Source organism: Oryzias latipes, chromosome 8 (genome assembly GCF_002234675.1).
Source record: "Oryzias latipes chromosome 8, ASM223467v1".
Lineage (NCBI taxonomy): Eukaryota > Metazoa > Chordata > Actinopteri > Beloniformes > Adrianichthyidae > Oryzias > Oryzias latipes.
In genome coordinates, this window is record NC_019866.2 from 6,026,616 (window position 1) to 6,046,904 (window position 20,289).

At 40.3% G+C, this 20,289-nt stretch overlaps 1 protein-coding gene across 3 annotated transcripts in view; it reads right to left on the minus strand.

Moving 5' to 3' along the window:
* The window catches only part of znf385c (zinc finger protein 385C), a 123,775-nt gene that overhangs the window by 23,830 nt on the left and 79,656 nt on the right, over window positions 1-20,289 (minus strand). For all 3 annotated transcript variants that reach the window (XM_011477944.3, XM_011477946.3, XM_011477945.2), the window contains one exon: window positions 600-742. In XM_011477944.3, coding sequence (XP_011476246.1) covers window positions 600-742 — 143 coding nt within the window. The remainder of the gene's footprint in view (window positions 1-599; window positions 743-20,289) is intronic.

Here is a 20,289-nt window from a genome sequence, read left to right on the forward strand (position 1 = left end):
TGAGCAGTTCAAATGTTCCAAGTGTGGATCAAAAAGACAGATCCACCTGGACTCTGACTAAAGAGTTTCTTCCATCATCATCCAAATTTGAAAAATCCAGACTCCCCAGCTAGTGTTGGTTTAAATTAATTGATCATAAAGACTTATCCACACAAACATGGAGTGTAAAACTGGGATCAAAGTAAAACAGAAGTGCATATTCTTTCACACACACGGACAACAATGGATGTGAAGCTCCCGAAAAAAAGAGCAAAGACAGAATTTGAATTGCAGGCACAGAGCTGAGGCCAGTTAAGGGCAAAGTGTTTGTTTCTGATGCTTGAAACAAAATTATGTGTTTGTTTTTGAGCACATGAGAACACTGAGGAATTTCTCTAATCCCTGATTCTGAGTGACAGCTCTTTCCAGCTACATATGACTCGCTTCAGTCTCAAATTCAGTAAATCTGCACTTTTATAAAGTTCCTTGAATGTAAAAAGCAGAAATCAAATCCCCAATTTACAAATTCCAGTTGGATTTCCTATATTTTCAGACCTTGAAAGAAAAAGGGTTTTAAATAGTTGAAACTAACCTAATAATTTCTATGATATAGAGCTTACCGTGTTGAAGTTGGGGAAGAGGCTAAGGGGGGAGGTTCCATTGAGCCTGAAGGGCAGGAGGTGTTTGAGGTCGAGCTGAGGCTGAACTGGTCGTCCCGGGACAGGGAGAGAGGCAAGAAGAGGGCTGCCCTGGGCTGATGTACCTGCAGAGGAAAAAATGAAGCAGATTTTAGAAGAACAGATGCTCACAGGTGAGGGACGGGCAAACCCCTGGGGATAAAAAAAAGTTTCCAGTTTTAACCTTAAAGACCCACTCTGATAAAAAAAATGTGTTTTTGGTGTTTTTAACATGTTCTTGTGGCATTTTTTCATAATGAAAGACATACGAAGAAAATTGAGCTATTTCTTGTTCAAATAATTGTAAATCAGGAGGAAACACAAAACTTTTGTTGGAAAAAGCTTGTAGGCGGGACATAAAAGCTTTTATGGCAAGTTACAAGCTCCCTGCTCCACTTCATTTCAATGCATCTATTTGAAGACAACTACATCCTTGAACGTCTTAGTTTTTTCTCGTCTGAGCTGGCATCTGATTTGAAACTTTATGGCTGAATAGCTCCAATATTGCTCACCATTTTTGTTGCACCGATTATGTTAGGTTGGGCTTGTGAGGGGCTGTAAGCGATAGGAGCGTGTGTAAACAGATGGTTAATGGGACGAGGCGGGATTACTCTGTACCAACAGTTCCGTCCACAACACAGAGGCAACTTTCTAATGAACCACTGCCACTCTGCAGAATACTAGAAAAGGACACAGGTTCTTAGATTTTGGCTAAAAACTGTATAATCATAAAAAAGCTGGGAACACTTTCACAACAATCAAAAGATGATTGGAGTGGGACCTTTAAAAGGAAATAAAAGCATGGAACAAGCTTTACCCTTCTAATGCCCCATTTATACTTCATAGAGATCAGCCATCGCATCAATCGTATCGTGTCCCCAATATCTAAAACCTTTTTGTGTTTAGAATCCAGTAATAGCAGTCTTGTTTTTGTCTCCTGGGACGTGGAACCAGCAATTTTCTGGATCGAGTTTGCTCCGCCATTGCGTCTTCCAATCACTCAAAACAAATATACGTTAAATGGCACATCAGCACGCAATTTTACTAGTCGGGTAAAATTCCAATTGCGGGTGATGTCATCAGCTTGTGTCACGTCTCGCAGCGATTGGGGCGATTCCCTTCCGATGGCCTTGCTACCCATGCGACCTGAGCAATCACAAATTGCTATAAAGTAATAAACCGGACATCTTTTCCTTGTAGCTTTCCACAGCTGAGATGTAAACTCACAGCTGCAATTGTTTACTAAAGCTGGATTCATTCCAACAGCCAAAACCATAGAATGCAGGAAAGTAGAATCTAAACTGAAAAGGTAAACAATACTCCAAAACAGTTTTTAAATATATGCATGCATCCATTTTGCAAAGAAACACTTTTTATCACATGTGTTTGGCTTGAAGCTAAATACATTATTATCTAACGACACAAACCAGTAATGCATATTTATGCAAACAAAATGAAATGTCTTGACCGACGGGTCAGAGGATCATCTTCTTAACAACACATCTACCTCACGTTTGCACAGACACACATAAACACCATTAATCACTGATTCATTGGGCGGGGAAAAGGTGGCCGCATAAAGGGGAAGATGGGAGATATCGGATTTCAAATGGACCAGGAATGAAGAGATTTCTAATTTTCCGCCTGGCTGCATTTCAGTGGGGCCGGTGGGCCCAGTGGTGCGAAGGCACTTATTCTCGCACCAAGATCAATCATCGGTGTCAGCTGCGGGTCAACGTGGCCGCCCTAAAGTGCACTTATCATTTGGGCTCCTGCGCACCAAACAAAAGACCTCTACGTTGGGTGACAACAATCGCAGCAGAAAAAAAAGCAATCACTGACCTCAAAAACACAAGCTCCAAAAAAATATCCAGGCTTGGTTAAGGTAGACAGAAGTCATTCTATGTTAAACCATTAAAATACTCCTGGATGTTAAAAAAAATAAATAAAATAAATAAATATAAAAAAATGTTAACTAGAGGTATTTTTTGCAGATTAAAAAAAAAACATTCAATGCATCTTTGAACCTTTAAATTTCTACGTTATAATTTAAAAAATAATCAGAATCATCATGCTCACATGTAAAAATTTCATACAGAGCCACCATTTCTAAAAAAAGATTGTCTAACATTAGAACAATATTTAATTTTCTCTCATTTTCCCTTTCAAAATTACAAGAAAATACCCTACAGCAAAAGCTTAGAAAGCCAACTAAGTCTTTGTTAAATAACAGCCTCACTGGGAAATTTAACAAAGCTTTAAGGCACTCATTGTAACAGCTAAATGTTTTTGTTGTTTTTCTTGTTCTTCCACCAAAGTACATTTTTTTCTTTCTTTTTTTGATGCATTTCTCCAAAGAATTCAGTAAATTTTATATAATACTAAACTCAGTGTTCTGGGAGTCATTATGGATTTTTCAGTGTTCTAGATCATTGCTTTTCAACAGCGGTCCTCCTCAGACCTTTATTGAAAACTCCAAAACTGGGTTTTAAAAATCACTTTTCGCCTTTAACTTTTGGAAATAGGGTTAAACTTTGACTCTGATTCCACTGTAATGACTGAAATTCCAGATTTTCATATATATATTTTTAGTTGGGTTACAAAAAGAGGTTGTGCCTCATCTTTAGACAGATTTCCTATAAGTGCAGCAGGATGAAGTACAAAGATAATCCCCTGGAGTTCACCCCGAAAGTTACAAAGCCATCAGCAGCAATAAAATCGCTGAAGCTGTCAAAACGAAGCAACACAGATGCTTTGCAAAATTTGATATTATTTCTTGTTAGCTGACACGGCGCAGTGGTGCCATGTTTTTAGAATCCTGTCAGGATTCTGATGATACCAACGCATGGTTTCGTCTAATGTTCAGAATGGAGTAAAAACTGGAGAATCTTTCAGAAGCCGGTGCTAAGACATCTCCAGCTTGGCAGAATTTCCAGTCATGATGCAAGTTGTTTGTGTATCTGTGTTTGTGTGTGGGGTTGAGACACTGAAGCTCCGAGCATATGCTCCTCTGCGTCGGGATCAGGCCTTCCTTTGCCATGTGTGGGCTCTCCTCTGCCTGTCTGACACCCAGAACCAGGCAGCTCAGCATGGAAGCAGCCTACAGACACGTGGGCAGCAGCCGGCGGGGGATCGCTCCCGCACACAACGCACACTTCCACACAAAACGCTAGGAGAAGCCGAATCTTCTCTTGGCAGGGCTATCACAGGAAAAAGATGGGCTTGCAGAGAGGACGGTTATCAGCTGATAGTGCTTTCCCACCTCTCTGCGAGTCCCTAGGCAGCTTATTAAATCAGGAGCTGGCTGTTTGCCTCTTTGGATGATAACACCGCCACGGAGGCACAGCCGGAATCCAGGCATGTACGACAGCGAGCGTGCAAGTGAGCGTGCTCAGCCCGCATGAACAAGGCGAGCATCGCGCGCAAGGCACACAAGCACCGCTGCCTACGCCTTTCTGAAAACAAATAGCTCCAGGGGCGAGAAGGAAGTCAATAACACACTGTCACACACACACACAAAGGCAAATAAGGTATCACTTCACACTTGGCATATATTGAGGATGATTCTGGGAAGAGTTTTCTTAAAGTGAGCTGAAGTGCATTTCTGTGCGCATGAAAAGAAAGTGGATTTAAGTATCTTGCATTCATGTTGGAGTTTGCACGTGTCTCATGCCCATATGCTCATTTTTTCCAGAGTTATGTCTGCATCAAGGCTCAGATTTGTCCACGCCTCAGTTGTGGCCTGACGTCCAGACAGCCACTGGCAGCGGGGGCCTGAAAAAAAACATCCAGCCTCTTTCTCCTTCTCCATGTTGACTTTGCTAACGGATGGATCTGCCGGTCCTTCCCCGGGCTGGCCTCCTCCTCCTTCTCTCATCCCAGCAAAGCATTCGTCCCCCTCATGACTCACTGAGCTTGGTTACCCAACAGCAACCGCCACATTGCATCTTCTCAGATGAGAGTATGTGATGTGCCTGAGCTCAAACACTTGATTTCTGCAAATAATAAATGCCAGTGCGCTCAACCCCCTACATCCCAAGAATCAACACTGAAGCTCTTTTTCTGCCACTCTCCCAGTGACTTCTGCCAAAAGCCATTCATCTTTCACCATGAAACCCCATGCCATCTCCCTGCCCTGCATATTTCTGCAGCACAGTGGCACCCATGGGAGAAAAGGAGCGGCTTGGGAAGGAGGGAAAACTGCTATTTGTGACCCAGTGTAAGTATGCAGGGCATTTGCTGGCACCGCAGGATTTTAGAATTTGGCAACAGCCTCCTCAAATCCTTGTCTTTCTAATAGAAAAGAGTTTTGCTCAAGAAAAAAAATTCTCAAAAAGGTGCCAGACCACACAAGCCTCTGTCAGTGTGACTGAATAAATACTACAATGCCGTTTTCTTTGCTTAACTGCAGCTTGCAGACACCAGTAAGGATGCCATTTAACCGTCTGTTTAAAGACAAAACATAAAAAGCACCACCTTTTTATTTGGAAGTCCTTTAAAAAACAAAAGAAGAATTTTTTTAAAGACAAAACAGGAACTATTTTTTGCAGCTACTCATAAAGGTGCTTGAATTTACAAGTACTACATTTTTTTATTACATTTTATTGAAATTAATCCCTTAGTTGCTATAAGACCACATTTTCAAATCCTTTGTGTTTTCATGTTTTTGGTTCAGTTTTCCCATCTAGCAATACTTTCTCAGTAATATTAATTCTATTTTCTACTGGCACATCTGAAAATCATCTGTGTACATCTCTTTATCCCAACCGTGAAAGCCATTGCGTGTTCCTATTTTTAATTCCGCGTCTTTCCATGCTTTCTTTGGATTCCTGCTGAATTGTCGCCATCAAGCATCAAATTCGTGATGCTTTTCTCTTCCCACCTGCTGAGTATCCATTTTGATGCTCGTAATCAGGCTTTCGATCCGTTAATCCAGCTGTGATAATGACTATCCAAGCATCTAAACCTAAATGTGCAGGGCAAAAATTTGCAGGCTAAGTTGTTGACAGGAGCCATAATTCAGGCTAAACTTGATCATAATTGCCGTGCACCGTGTGGGTGAAGCTGTTTGCCAGGTGCACATATCTGGTCTTGACATGAACCCTACAGCTGATTCCTGCAGTGTTGCTTATTTTAAAACTGAGGTGTGAAATAACTGGCCATTATACTTAGTTACAGATTCAACTGCATCCAGATTTTTTTTCCCTTCCTTCTTCTTTTTTACCGGAGTTAAAACTAAATTAGGAAGAAGCTTTAAATAATCCTTCATTTAAATGGAGACATTATCTCATCCTAATCCATTCAGGATTATTTCCAGCCAAAAAGGTCTTATAAATAAATATAGTTTTTGTTTTAATCTGGTTTAATTAGATTTTTTTTTTAATTCTGCAGAACCCAAAAACAATTGTTTTTTCAATTTATTCAACAAATTTTCAGCTCTGTTCAACGACGACCAAAAATGAAAAATTTAGAATAAAAAACAGTAAAAACGACATTAAAAATTAAAAAAGTTAAAATAAGCATTCAAATTTGTCAACATGGGTTCCTCTGGGTTCAGTTTCCTTGCAATCTAGAAGCAAAATTTTCTAAGAATATGGTCAATTTTCACTCTAACCCTTACTAATCCTTTTGTTTCTCCTACTTTTTTTTGTTTTACATTTATTTGACATTTTTGAGTTTGCCTTCTTACTTGTACAATGTTAAAAAAAACAATACACCAAAATCAAAGCCATCCTTCATTAGAAAATTCATCAGATTCCTGAATTTTCTTTTAAAACCTCTATATTGTTTACTTGAACAAAAATAGCTTATGTGTTCGTTTCTATTGTTGGAATATAAAATGTAATTGTTTAAAGCTCCACATCTTTTCAGTCTAAATCAGTAGCTCTGTGAAAACTGTCTGTTTCAACCAAACAAAACTCAATTTAGAATGGAAACTTGACAAATAAATCGACCAGTCTCAGATTTAATTGTGAGCTTGCAAAACGTTCCAGGCAGCGGTCTCCATCCTCGGTACTGAAGTGTGTAATGTCTGTGTCTGCTACTGTGTGTATACACGCACAGCAGGCAGGTTTACTGGAGTATATGCTATTAAAATGTGTAAAAAATATTGGATCAGAGTGGGCGCCCACTTTGCTTTGAGCCAAACGGAGATCTAAAAAACTCACATCTGCAAGGATGTTTCAAACAAGGATAGTTGAGCTAAAGTCTAATAATCTTTTGAAGAACTTTTCAGAAGAATTTGTTTTAATCTCAGCATGGTCACTTTGTCTCTGTGACACTGTTTCAACACAGTCTTTTTAAAAAAAATCTCCCATGTAGCTTTGCTCTCTTTTCCCCTCTTTTTCCAAGGATTGCCAAAGCTGGCAGGCTGCTCCATGTGGCCTGATTATATGCAAGGCTAAGCACAGTTTGACCCATCACTGAAAATGGAGCACTGTCAGAGAGGCAGATGACTTTAGGACTTTTTCTTTCCTTTTTTATGTAACTTTAGATTCAAAGTCAGAAAGCAAAACAGTGGAGGTGAAACACCTGCTGCCCTTAAAGCCTCACCTGTACTCTGCTGCATTTTGGCCCTGAAAGTCCATTATTTTACGTTAAAACAAATTCTAAACAAGACCTTATCATCTGCATGGAAATAAGAGCACGTTCAGGACAAATCCTCAGATTTCCTATCTGTAATTGATTAATTGAGGAAAAAGGATCAACTGAAATTTTTGTGTTTTTGTGTTTTTAACATCTCCCTGTGGCATTTTCCTGATGATGGAAAACATTTATAAATAAAAATTAAGCTTAAAAATTGCATTTCTGAATATCTCTTTATTCAAATCCTTGTGAATCAGGAGCTAACGAAAAAACACAGTTTGAAAAAGATACGCTGGGAGGTTCACAAGCTCCCTGCTCCGCTCTATTCTGATGCATCTACTTGTATAAAAAATTAGAGCCATGTACGTCTTCATTTTTCCTCGTCAGAGCTGGCATCTGGTTCAAAACTGTACGACTGGATAGCTCCAATATTGCTCAGCATTTTTATTGCACTGCTGTTAGGTTGAGGGTGCGAGGGGCTGGAAGCTAACAGGAGAGCATGTAAACAGATGGATAATGGGAAATGGGGATGGGATTACTTGATGTGAACAGTCCCGCCCACAACTGAGAGGCAAATGTCTGATTAACTCCTGCCGCTCTGCAGAAACCAAAACCCTAAAATACTACTTGTTTTTGTGGCTAAAAATTGCATTATCATAATAAAAATTAAAAAAAACACTGATAACGCTTCCAAAATGGTTGACTTTTTGAAGGTGCAAAACTCAGATCATGGTAAGCCTCTGGCATTGTGGCCTCATCAAGCAAAGCTTTGTCCTGTCTTGAACAGGTGGACAGCCTGGGGCTTGCTTGCAAGGTAAAAAGGGAAAGTGAGGACATCTGCTAAAAATAGTTTCAATCTTTCTATTACAGACCTACATTCATGGCTGCTATTTTGACATGAAAGTGTAAGCTGGGTGGAGGCAGGTTTGAACAAATAATTCTTAAATTTTCCACGTCAACAGAGAAGCTTTCAGCTGCATGTCTGGGTCGGCAGCGTTTCGTCAGCAGTAACAGGACCTAGTGGAGATGCTTCTTCTCCCAGGGTGTGTCTATAATGAGTTCTGTCAGGAAAAGCAGAGAGCAGTGCACCGCTGCCGAACCCGACCCCAGCAGAGGCGAAGGCCCATCTGTCAAGCAGAGAAGATAAGCTCGGAGCCATCCAGAAACAAATTGCTTAGCTTCCCCACTGTGAAGCCCTACCAGGCACCTGGCTCCAGGCGGGCAACAGAGATGCTCCCGACTTGTGATGCTACACAGGAAAAAGAAGGCAAAGCAGGGATGTATCAAACCCATTAATCTATGCAGATGGTGCCAGTGGCAAGCCTCTGTTCGGAAGCAGCAGATGTACAGAGAACTGAATGGAAAGTCATGACAAACTGGCTCTAAGTGTGAAAATTAAATAAATAATAAAAGTTTATCTTTTAAGAGAAACATGTTTTTTAAAAAAATGTAATTTAAGTTAAAAATCACAACTTTTTTGGAGTCTTAGTCACATGCACCCATGTTGCGGGTTTGGTCTGGCGAGCAGAGGTGAGTCTTGCAGTGCCTTTGAGGCTTGTTTGGCCACCTAAAGGGACATTATAAAAAGTGGAACATACCATTGTCATGGGTGTGGTAAGTGTGTGGTAATTGTGTTTGTGTGTCTGCAAGACTAATGTAGGTTACAGGCACTTAAGACATACAGGTGATGTTGTCGGACGGCATCTTTACACCACACTCTAGTTGTTCGCAGCCTATTTGCCACTTAGTGCGCTCAAATGCTGCACGCTCAGTGTGCACATGATATGTAAATGCTCACACAAACTCAACTCTGTCTAATTTCATAAATTCTAACAGTCAGGAGCACGCACTTATCGCATAAACAGCACTAATGGGCTTTGGGCGCCATGTCAAGGATTGGGGGGAGGTAAAAAAATAAAGGAAAAATTTCATAATACACTGGTGCATTAACAAAGGTGCATTAACCATTGATTGTATAAGACAACTGAACTGCCCGTCACGTTCCACATAGGAATTACACACTGGCTCAGGGAAGCCAAAATCCCATAGACTTCTATAGAGAAATAAGATGTTGGTTTGTCATTATAACTTCATTCATGATGTTCTTTTTTCCTTTTTTTAAGCTATTCAAGATATAAACTGACCAATCAGATGCCACAATAAAAGTATGTGCTTTCACCTGGTCCCCACGTCACATGTTCGAAATGTTTGATTGACAGATTCAGGATATCTTTGTTATCAGTTCACCATAGGGATATAACAAAATGTGTGTCTCTGGTCCCGGACCATCTGTTTACAGTGCGATTATGACAGGAAGTAAGAGACGTATCAATGGGATATACATATCGGTGTGATTTTTACGATTCCCATGGAGTATTGCACTGTTCCTATGATTATTGCACAGAAATTTAGCACAGAATAGATCATTTAACATAACACTGATCCTATGGTGCCCAATATCAGTGGTAGGGTATGGACTTCCAACAAGCTCACTGAGAGGTTATCATGACTCAGACCTCGCCAATCATTGCTGACTGACGTCGTATGGTTCCAACATGTAGGGATCCGTTTGGGCAAAATAAAAACAATGAAAAATTGGAGACTGAATTGACTTGGCTGTAGCAAGAAGTAAGCTGTTTCTATGGGTGACGTCACTCACTAAGTCCAGTTCTCAGATACAGTCATTGGCAGGAACATTTTTGCTCGCCAAGCATTCCACGGTTTTAATATTTCGTACAGGCAACCTGTTTGCCCATTTTTTGCCTGTAGACAGCTGGTATGTAGCCGTTGAGGCAGTTGTGACTAGAGCTTTAATCAGACAAACCCTAAATAACCCTACCATCAGAGCAGTTCCTGCTTTTGTGAAAAAAAAAACTTGCAAGAGGATTGACAGGATCTCAGATGAGGCTCATTTCCGCAACAAATTAAGTCATTTGTATAAGTGGCTCTAAGTACAACATCGTTTCTTACATGAATAAATATCAGGCAGGCCAGCCAAGCATCAAGCAGCCATCATGCTGACTTTGACAACTCATTTCAAACTGATTAGATATGGTTGGTGGGCTGACTGGATGTTGGACGGCACATAGCAGAAGCTGCTTTCTAATTTTAACTCCTCGACTGATGACATGAGGAGATGAAAACAGACCTTTACATATAAAAAAATGGTTACAAGGAAGTGAAACTGCAGGTAAATAAATAGTTCCCCTCATAACGGAGTGCTACATCACAACATTTACCCATGCGTTTATAGTTACATACGGTGTGAAATTTGCAGGCAGGACCCTTCCTTAAATGTGAATAAATGAGAAAAGCAAAATGCTCGGAGAGAAAATTGCACTATGCATTACTCGTGTGCCATTACCTTCATTTCTATTCCAAAAAAAAAAAAAAAAAAGCGACACAAGTTGTGTTTGAGGCAAGTATGCAAATTGCCTTCCAGAGCAGAGTTTTGTTGTGCAATCAAATGGCCTGCTGATGCTGGAAATCCATTCTGTTCATTTGTTTTTTACTCATTCCCTCTTTCCAGGTTCTTTGTTTTAGACATTTCTTATAACACACCTAATTTAAATTCTGCTTTCAGGCGTGTGTCTACAGTCAATTAAATCTGCTAATGGAAATGTGTGCTGGTTATAAAAAGACTGAGCTTTCGTGTTCTTTTTAAGTTCTTGCTTTAGGGCCATTTTTCTGCTTTTACAGTAACATAGAGATGTGGAGGGCAGCTCTTATGTTATTATTAAGGAAGTGAATGTATGAAGGTTTGTGAGAGCAAATCACTGATGCCTCTCTGTAATCTTCACAATCACAGAAGAAGAAAACAAAGAAGCTCATTTATAGTTAATATTTATCAAGTTAAAAACAAACCCTGACTAATATCTTGCAAGCAAACATAAGTTTTCTAACCACTTCAAGCAGAAAGTGTCCACACTCATGTTACAGGTTCGCTGAAGGATGTTAAAAACCAATTACCTCCCGCCGCTTCTTTAAAATGTCCTTGCTCTCAATCAGCAGCAGCCTTGGGAGCTGAACTAGTTAATTTTGCCCAACCTGGGCTGTAATTGTTTTAAATTAGCCTCATGCGTTAGCATCACTGCCAGAATAATTGCTTGTGAGCGGGAAGATTAATCTCCAGAAGCACATCTGTGGGACTTAATTTACAGGTCGCGGTGCCATGCCTCGTGGATCCATTAGGCTTGTTTGGTTAGCAGTCCAGTGCAGCATACGCAGCTAAACAAAGGTGACACAATGGTGGATAACAAACCAACAATAGAGGGACCTCGTGGAGCCGGTTTAGCTCGTGCTGGTTTGCGGCGCCTTCCGTCCGTGAAACCCAGGTTCGAATCCGGGCTGCTCCCTGTTCCCTTCTCTACCTCTGTGCCGGTCCCAAGCCCGGTTGCTTTGAGAAGGTTGCGTCAGGAAAGGCATCCGGCGTAAAACATTGCCAAATTTACCATGCGACTTGTTCGCTGTGGCGACCCCTGATGGGAAAAAGCCGAAAGAGAAACAACAATAGAGGGACCTCGTGCTACAGATGCACGGATGCAGATGTTAGTGTCATTCAGAAAAGAGAAAATCCTCATCCCTATGACCATCTGTTCGTGATGTGATTTGTCTGATGCCAGATCAGTTCCGACAGGACAGATTCAAACCAAATCTCACAAAGGAGTGGAAGTGTCATCATCTACTGATGGCTGAGGAATCCGTTTCACAATTGCAAACCACTTGAAGGCTAAGAGAGGACGAGGAAAAAAGAAAAAAAAAGCAAACAGCTGAGAGCTGGAAAGCTGTGTGAGAAGCAGCGCTGCCCTTTGTTGTCTCCTTCCTCCTCTCTTCAGAGCAGTGGCATGCCTATGTCTCCGCTCGCTACTCATTTTAAGCTGAACACAATTCGCTGATGATTCATCCGATTCATAAGAGGGCCTGTGTTGTGAAAGCTTGATTGCGGCAGCTGCCGTGTTTTTAAAAACTTGACCCCCAGTCAAGGATTTAACAGCCCACTACTTCCTTGTATTTGAAGCCCCAATCCAACATGATGACGCGGCTGCAAGAACAGTCAATTTTCACCCTTACTGATGATGACAAAGCCTCCACCCGCGCTGCAAGGGCCTCCTGCTCCGCCTGGATGCAGGGAGGAGACGTGGGACTAAGCAGATAAGGATTCTTATCACAGTCTTTGCAGGTGTTTGCTGGAGCTCAGCCATAACAGGATTCCAGATTTACTGCTGGCCCACAGGATTTGACTCGACGAAAGGAGCAGAAGTGGAGAGCAGAGGAGCGGATGGTTGGAGGTGAGGGTGGCGTGTCGTGTAGATGTTGTTTGCAGGTGGATAACGTGAAAAAATTTGACTCCTCTGTGAGCCGCAGTGTCCCACATCTTTTCTGCTGGTGTGGTGATAAGGACCAAAATCTGAGCAATTGTGCCTGTTTAAAGACACACTTTGATGAAAAAGGTGTTTTTAAAGTGTTCTTGTAACATTTTTCTGCAGGGCATATATAAAGAAAATTAAGCTGACAATTAAATATTTCTTGATTCAAATCTTTGTGAATCAGGAGCAGACAAAAAAATGCAGTTTGAAAAATATCTTTTTGCGACATAGTAGCTATGATGGGCGGGTCACAAGCTCCTTGCTCCGCTCCAACCATGTACATCCTCATTTTCCTCATCCTCATGGCTAGCTGTAAAGCTAGCTGTAAAGCTAGCCATGAGCATGAGGAAAATGAGGATGTGCACATTTTTGTTGCACATGTTAGGTTGGAGAAGTGAGAGGGTGCACGTAAACAGAGAGCTCTCAGTAATGGTGCAGGAAAAAGGGGTGGGGTTGCTCCACGCCCACAGTCCCTCCCACAACTCAAAGGGCAAATTTCTAATGAACTGCAGAAACTGTTCTAGAAAATGAAACAGGTTTTTTTTTTTATTATTTTGGCTAAAAACAGCATCTTCATAATTAAGCGACTGTGCTTTTAAAATAGATCAAAGGATGATTGGACTTCAACTGTGCTGAAATCCAGAGATGAGACCATCATGTACCGACGATACTCTTCAGCATCAGCTTCACCCTGCAGGACTGAAAATGCAAAGCAGCGAGCAAAAGTTTGGAGCATCACAGGAGACAAACTAACCTTATCTGCAGAGGTCAAGGACATGCAGTCTGGCTCTAAGTGAGTTCTCCAACTCTGCAGAGAGTTTCTCATTAATGTGACTGCAGCTGAGGATTTCATGGCAGATCCTTTGGTTAAATCTTTGCTCATCACAGGGAGACCATCAGCTGTTGCAGTCAACCAGCACCAACTTTTGAATTATTCATTTCCTGTTTACAGCCGGCGACAGGTGCGCGACCTCTGTGATGAGTGCCGCGGCGTCTGACAAGCGGAGGATGGGAGGAAAGCTCCGAGGAAAAAGAGCTCAAACGAGGAGGGTGGGGCTTTTCAAAAAAACTCATCATCTTTGAGAGGCATGTAAGGACTTTCATGCTCTGATTTTCCTTTTGTAGGAAGCTGTAGAATCTTTTGGATCGTGAGGAGAGTTTTGAGAACTTGCGAGATATTTTTGGACAAAAACAGGAAATAATGTGAAGTGACAGCTTCTGAAATGGGAGGGAAACTCGGGCCGACATATGTTGGGCGAAGATCTGCCTTGAGCTGCACAACAGCTGAGTGACATTTACTGTAACCTTTCCCTTGGCTTTTAATAACTGGTGCAGAAACACGGATCACTGCAATTCACCGGAGATTCTTGCAAACGGATGTGTAATGGCTTGTGGCTCTAGAGTCCAAAAAAAAAAAAAGTTTTACCTGTTATCACTTCCATCTTTTCTTTTTTGGACAACTGTTTTCTACGGTGGCCTTGAAGTGCAAATCACATCAACAAATCCCTCAATGCAAAAACACACAAAAGATCATGAAAATTAAAAAAAGCAAAACAAGTAATAGAAAATGTTGCATTTTAGAAATCAAAACTAAATTCAAGAAACTACACGTAATTCCAAAAACATAAAACATAATTTAAAAAAATGAACAAATTCAAAAGGAAAAATTGAAATGTCAAAGAATGAAACAAAATAAGAAACCAGAAATGGTAGGTATTATGGGACATCACTGATTGGATGATGACATTTGTCACCTATTAATCTGGAAGTTATTTAGCATGACATAATCTTCATTTTTCACTTCAATTTTTCATTTTATAACATTTCATTTTGATTTCTTAAAATTACCATTGCTTTCCAAAATGTTTTTTTCAAGTTTTTGTGTCTGGAATTTTGTTTTGATTTCTAAAAGGTAGAGTTTTTTTTATTGTTTTTTATTGTCATCTTTATGTTTTTGCGTACCGTAGAAATCATTCATAAAAAAGCAAACAAATTCATTATGTCATATGAGATTGATCCTCCTCATTTATTTTCTCAATATAATTCATTGTGTTTAATGCAGAAAAAAGGATCAAATGTTTATTTGCTTTCTTTGAATAAAAAGATGTTTAAGACAAAAGTGTTTGCTCAAGGCTACACGCTAAAGGGTGATGTAAAATTACTCAAGGTTGAAAATAAAAAATACAAAGAAAGTTAAATGACCTACAGCACGCAGCAATCAGCCACTAAAGCTTATTTTGGGCTTATGTTGAGTACCAGGTCACTATGATTAATAAAAAGCAAAAAAAGAAAAGAATGGCTTTAAACAGATTTTGTGTTGAGTTGAACATGTCTGTGTTTATTGTGGTTTAGTCCTACTAGCTTTTACTGTAAATATTTCTGGCTTGCTTCTAAAAGGTGATAATATAAGTAAAAACGCTGAAAAGATATCAGAATGAAATGCTTTTTTTCATAAACAAAAGTCCAAACTTGGATTCTTTTAGTCTAACGCCAATGAAAACTGACTCCCTGGGATTTTAATCTGTTCACTCAGGCTGAACGATGATCTGTGACACCTCACAGCGTAACATAAGCCTCCCATTTTCTGCACTCCTATCCTCGTGGACATCTGCATGGACGCACACTTGCAAGAATGCATGCAAAAAAGCAAACAGGCTCCCAGCAAAAACGATGAATGCATTTCACCTCCAGGCAACTGGGGAAAGAGACAGACATTTCTCGCCTTCAGCCAACTGCTGCTTCAGATGAAATAACACACGGCGGAATGATGTAGTAAGCTGTCCCCTCTGGTTGCAGAACGGAGCGGAACCACATCTCTCAGACAGCAGCTACAAATGGCCCGTCTCTATAACCACAATCTTCCAGTCCCCTCGCTGTGTGTCCACAGAGACCTTGGTGGGTTTCAAAGACGGGCTAATCTCAGTTGAAAGTTGCTGAAGTGTCCTCAAGCGTCAAAGTGTTACTACTTATCAAGTGAGCATGATGGAGACTGCTGAAAAGAATGAGATCTATGGTCACTTGAGATGGATGGACACCTGTAAAAGCTGCCCAAACTGTAAAAAGCTCTGCAGCAGATAAAGGCCTGATCATGTAAACTCTTTTTGCAGACCTCTGCCCACTCAGTCTAGCTGCAGTCAGCCCAGCACAGCCTCTGCAGCTGAAGCTGCACGGATGACTCCACATTTCAGGCAGACCAGAGGATTGCAGCTCCACTGTTGATGGAAACTCTTCCACAGACATAACCCCTTTAACACATACTTTAATGTGTTACTCTGGAATTAAGGACTGCCTGTCAACACTGTGTAATATCTGCACTAAAGGGGGTTTGCCAAAGTTCCCCCAGCGTGATCACGTCAGTGCCTCTCCAACAAATGACTACAAATCTTTTCTTTCTTTCCAAAGAATCTGACTTTGCTCCAGATTGTATATCTAAAAACATCTGTCAGATTATCCACTGATGATACCATGATAAGGTTTATAAACAAAAGGAAGTGCAGGATTCTTGCAGACAATGTTGAGATGCAGAAGCTAAACAAAGCAATATACGGTATAATAAAATATGTACGCTTTAAAGTATAACTTTTGTGAATGTGAACAGTTTGTGAATGAAACAACGGAATGAAAAACCAGATTGTAACTTAAATATATATATATTTTTGAAAATATAAAACCGCTTTAAGCCTAAAGGTACAAATTGTAAACTTGAAGGGAATTTGTAAATTCTGTAATTTTGACAACAATATTTTTTAAACTTGAAAGAAATTCAGAAAATTTGAAAATAAAATTAAAACATAAAAACGTCTATTAAAGAAATATATCTGAAACGGCTACCAAATTAAAAAATAATGTTTTTTTTATTATAAACAGCTGCTGTTTTATATTTTCAACTTTAAAAAACAACAACATTTTTATAATTTCTCTTAACCTATGCTTTCAGTCCTGAATTTACAGTTTTAATTTAGACTTTTCATTTGAGGCTATGTCCCTAGTGTCGAGTTCAAAACTGTATATATATACCGGTATATATATTATTTTTCAAATGTACAATGCTTTTTTTTCAAATTCACAATTTGTTTTTTTATTCACTTTAGGCTGATGGAGCCAGTTTAGCTTGTGCTGGTTTGCGGCGCCTTCCGTCCGTGAAACCAGGGTTCGACTCCAGGCTGCTCCCTGTTCCCTTCTCTTCCTCTGCCGGTTCCAAGCCCGGTTTGAAAAGGTTGCGTCAGGAAGGGCATCCGGTGTAAAACATTGCCAAATTTACCATGCGACTTGTTCGCTGTGGCAACCCCTGATGGGAGAAGCCGAAAGTGGAAGACAATTCACTTTAGGCTGATCCTCATTTGACCCACAGTACTGGGTTTTGAATTAAGCTCTTTAATTAAGACTTAAACTGCAGGTTTGTTTGTAATTACAATTTATGTTTTTGTTTAGGATCAAAGTAATTATTTAAGTTATTTTATATGCTGCTTACGCTTTATTGACAACAGATATAATAAAAAAAGAGTTTTTTATCACTCTGACCCATGGCTACATGCAACAAAATCTGAAAACTCTGGTTTGCAGTAATTTCACTCTACCGACCACTTTTTATTATGCCCTTATTCTGAACCAATACCCAAAATACCTGCCCTCTTCTCACCCAATCACAATCATGTTTTTCCCTTTAAGATTTATGAATGTTTATGTGTCTGTATTCCAGATGGTTTTGCCGACCATTCACCGCGTTCTCCGCTAAGAACCATGCTATGGCACAGTCTGGCCCTTAACCACCATCAGTGTCTAGACTCTGGGGTTTATTCCTCTATGGTCTGCCTTCTCCCACGTATTCAATACGTCATCGGCCCAAAGCCTGACTGCCAAAGATTTATGGACATATTTGTTTCTGCACATCTTTTTGTATTACAAATTAATCATAGATCTCTCCTTACTGAAATATAGTTTTTAATATTTAAATTCTGAGACAAATCAAAGACGCCATTCTTGTAACCATATAATCAAGACTTTAAGTTGTCAAAAAACCTTTTTGAAATTCTGATTTGAATGTCCCTGATTGATAATTCCTGCCCACTTCATTCGGCAGCTGTGGAACGCGGTTTGTTCTAATCACAGGGTTTGTGGCTCCGTTCTCAGCCCGTCTCACTGTAAGACCTTGCTTTGGAGATTGAGGGAAACACAGACGGAAATTAGATGGCATACACATGCAAAACAACTGAATGATTTATTAACATGCTTTTCTTTGAAAGTCAAGAAAATGTGTGGGGGGGATTGTTTAAATGAAGAATATTGACTCCTGAACACAGGCAAAAAACTAGAAGAAATCCAGATCTATTGTAAAAGGAAAAAAAGTCATAAAATATTAAACTGTCAGTTTTTTTAAATACATGTGTTACTGTAAATTTAAATACATTTCAACACATTTACTTAAACTATTGTTGCAGGTTCTATGTGAGTTTTCTGTCACAACTGGATTTTCTTTTTCCTACAATGACTTTTTACTACAATTATTTTTATTTTTTAACTATAGACACACTCCATTGAAAATCATGTTGTTGTTTTTTACCTCATGATGGTTTTGTCTCATGATGGAGGACATATATAAAGAAAATTAAGCTTAAAATTGTATTTCTAAGTATTTATTTGTTCAAACTGATGCAGTTGGAAAAATATCGTAAAACGCTGGTTGGGCTTCCTGCTCTGCTCCATTCTGATGCATCCACTTGTAGATGACTACATCCATGAACATCTTAGTTTACCTCATCCAAGCTGACATCTGGCTCCAAACTGTACGGCTGGATAGCTCCAATACTGCTCAACATTTTTGTTGCACTGGTAATGTTAGGCTGGGGGTGTGAGGGGCTGTAGGCTAGCGGGAAAGCATGTGAACAGAGAGCTCTCAGCAATGTGGAGGGAACTCAGAGGCAAATTTAGAATTAAATACTGCCGCTCTGCAGAAAAGTTGTCCTAGAAAAGGACAGAGGTTTTTTTATGCAGGCTAAAATGACAATCATAAATAAAAGACCACTGGGATCACTTTGAAAACAGATTAAAAGATGATCGGTGTGGGACTTTTAGAAATGACAGTGAAGAGGAGGAGCTTTTAAAAACATCTGCAAAAAAAGCAGCCATCACTGGCAAACTTTAGAGAGGCTGCTAAATTAATATATAGATCGTTAAACCGAAAACTGCAAATACTGGATGCTGATTGGTGGAGTTCAGGATATTTTGTTATAACAGTGATGATTTGACTTTCAGAATCTAAAGGGGTCATTCACAGGTTTCAAAAAGCAATGGATTCGCTGACCTTTGGCTGACATACGTTCACCTCATCTGACCGTGGAGTCTGCTAACTGCTTGACTCTATCGGTTGCTGTCTGCTGAGACAGGATTAACGGTTAATCTGGATTTAACAGCAGGAGAGAGCCTTCACTCCAGAACAATACTCCAGACAATAGGGCTAATCAAGTCATCATGAACATCAAACAGGAAACAAACACCTCTAATAAAATCTCATTTTCTGACTAACACAGAACAAGAGAGCTGATGGAGACGTTTTGATTGGATGTGATTGTGCCTAAGTGTTCCTCAAAGGATCGCAGGGAGGTAACATAATCACCTCAATAAATGATCGAAACTGGCTTGAAACCTTGAATCCCTTTTCACAACATCGGAGCTCACGGTTTTAGTACGTTATGCCTTCTTTCAATATTAAACTCCCCCATTGAAAATGTACGTGGCTCACAGCCACGCTGGAGTAGGAAATGGAAAAAAAGGGACAAAGGTGCCTGATGAAGCGACAAAACTTGCTTGATTGTAACCGAGAGGAAAGGCTGAATTTGATTGCAATAAGGACTAACAGGTGGAAGTGCGACTGAGGAAGTGTTCAACTCAGAACTCCCCCCCCTCATTAGTAAGCAAATGAATTCAATCACATATCTATGATAAGCGGCTTGATAAATCTCAGCAAAGTGGTGTCTGGCTCCAATCGCAGCAAGCTGCTTTAATGGAAGCAGAGCTGCTACTCTGCATCGTTCTTGTTAACTCTGTGCACTCCTCTAAGATCCGCTCAAGCACAATTGTTGGCCTCAAGCAAACTAACCAAAGTTGATGAGGTTAGAGCTCCGCAGGGAGCTACAACAAGTATTTTCTTGTATTGGCTCCAGCAGCTTTACACATTTTATTCCTACATCCCATGAGAGAATGTTATGCTTGTGTTCAACAGTGAAGCCAAACAGGAAGCAACAAAACGCTAATAAAAGGGGACGGGCAGTGTCTTCCGCATGGAGCAGGGGCATCTCCTCTGGGTCCACTGCTGCACAGCTTCATGCCTCTAATGCCGCAAACACAAAGAATTGAGAGATTTGTTCCAAATATTGATCAGAAGTAGCTGTAATTATTACATATTGACATGATCCAGAGCACGCTCAGCACTCACTTCTGCCCCGCGACCCATTCCCTAGCCTGTAAAAATGTCTTGAGCGTGGCTGTGGCCTTTGCGGCATCAAAGGCCAATCGATAGATTTGTTGTGTAAGAGCATGCACAGTAGTGCAGCACTCTGCAGCAACTAAATCTGAATGAAACAGAAAGAAACTAATCTCTACACAGCTGGCAACAAATCCACTCTGAAGCCATAATCAATCCGTTAGGCTACTGGAACACACACACACACACACACACGTATGCA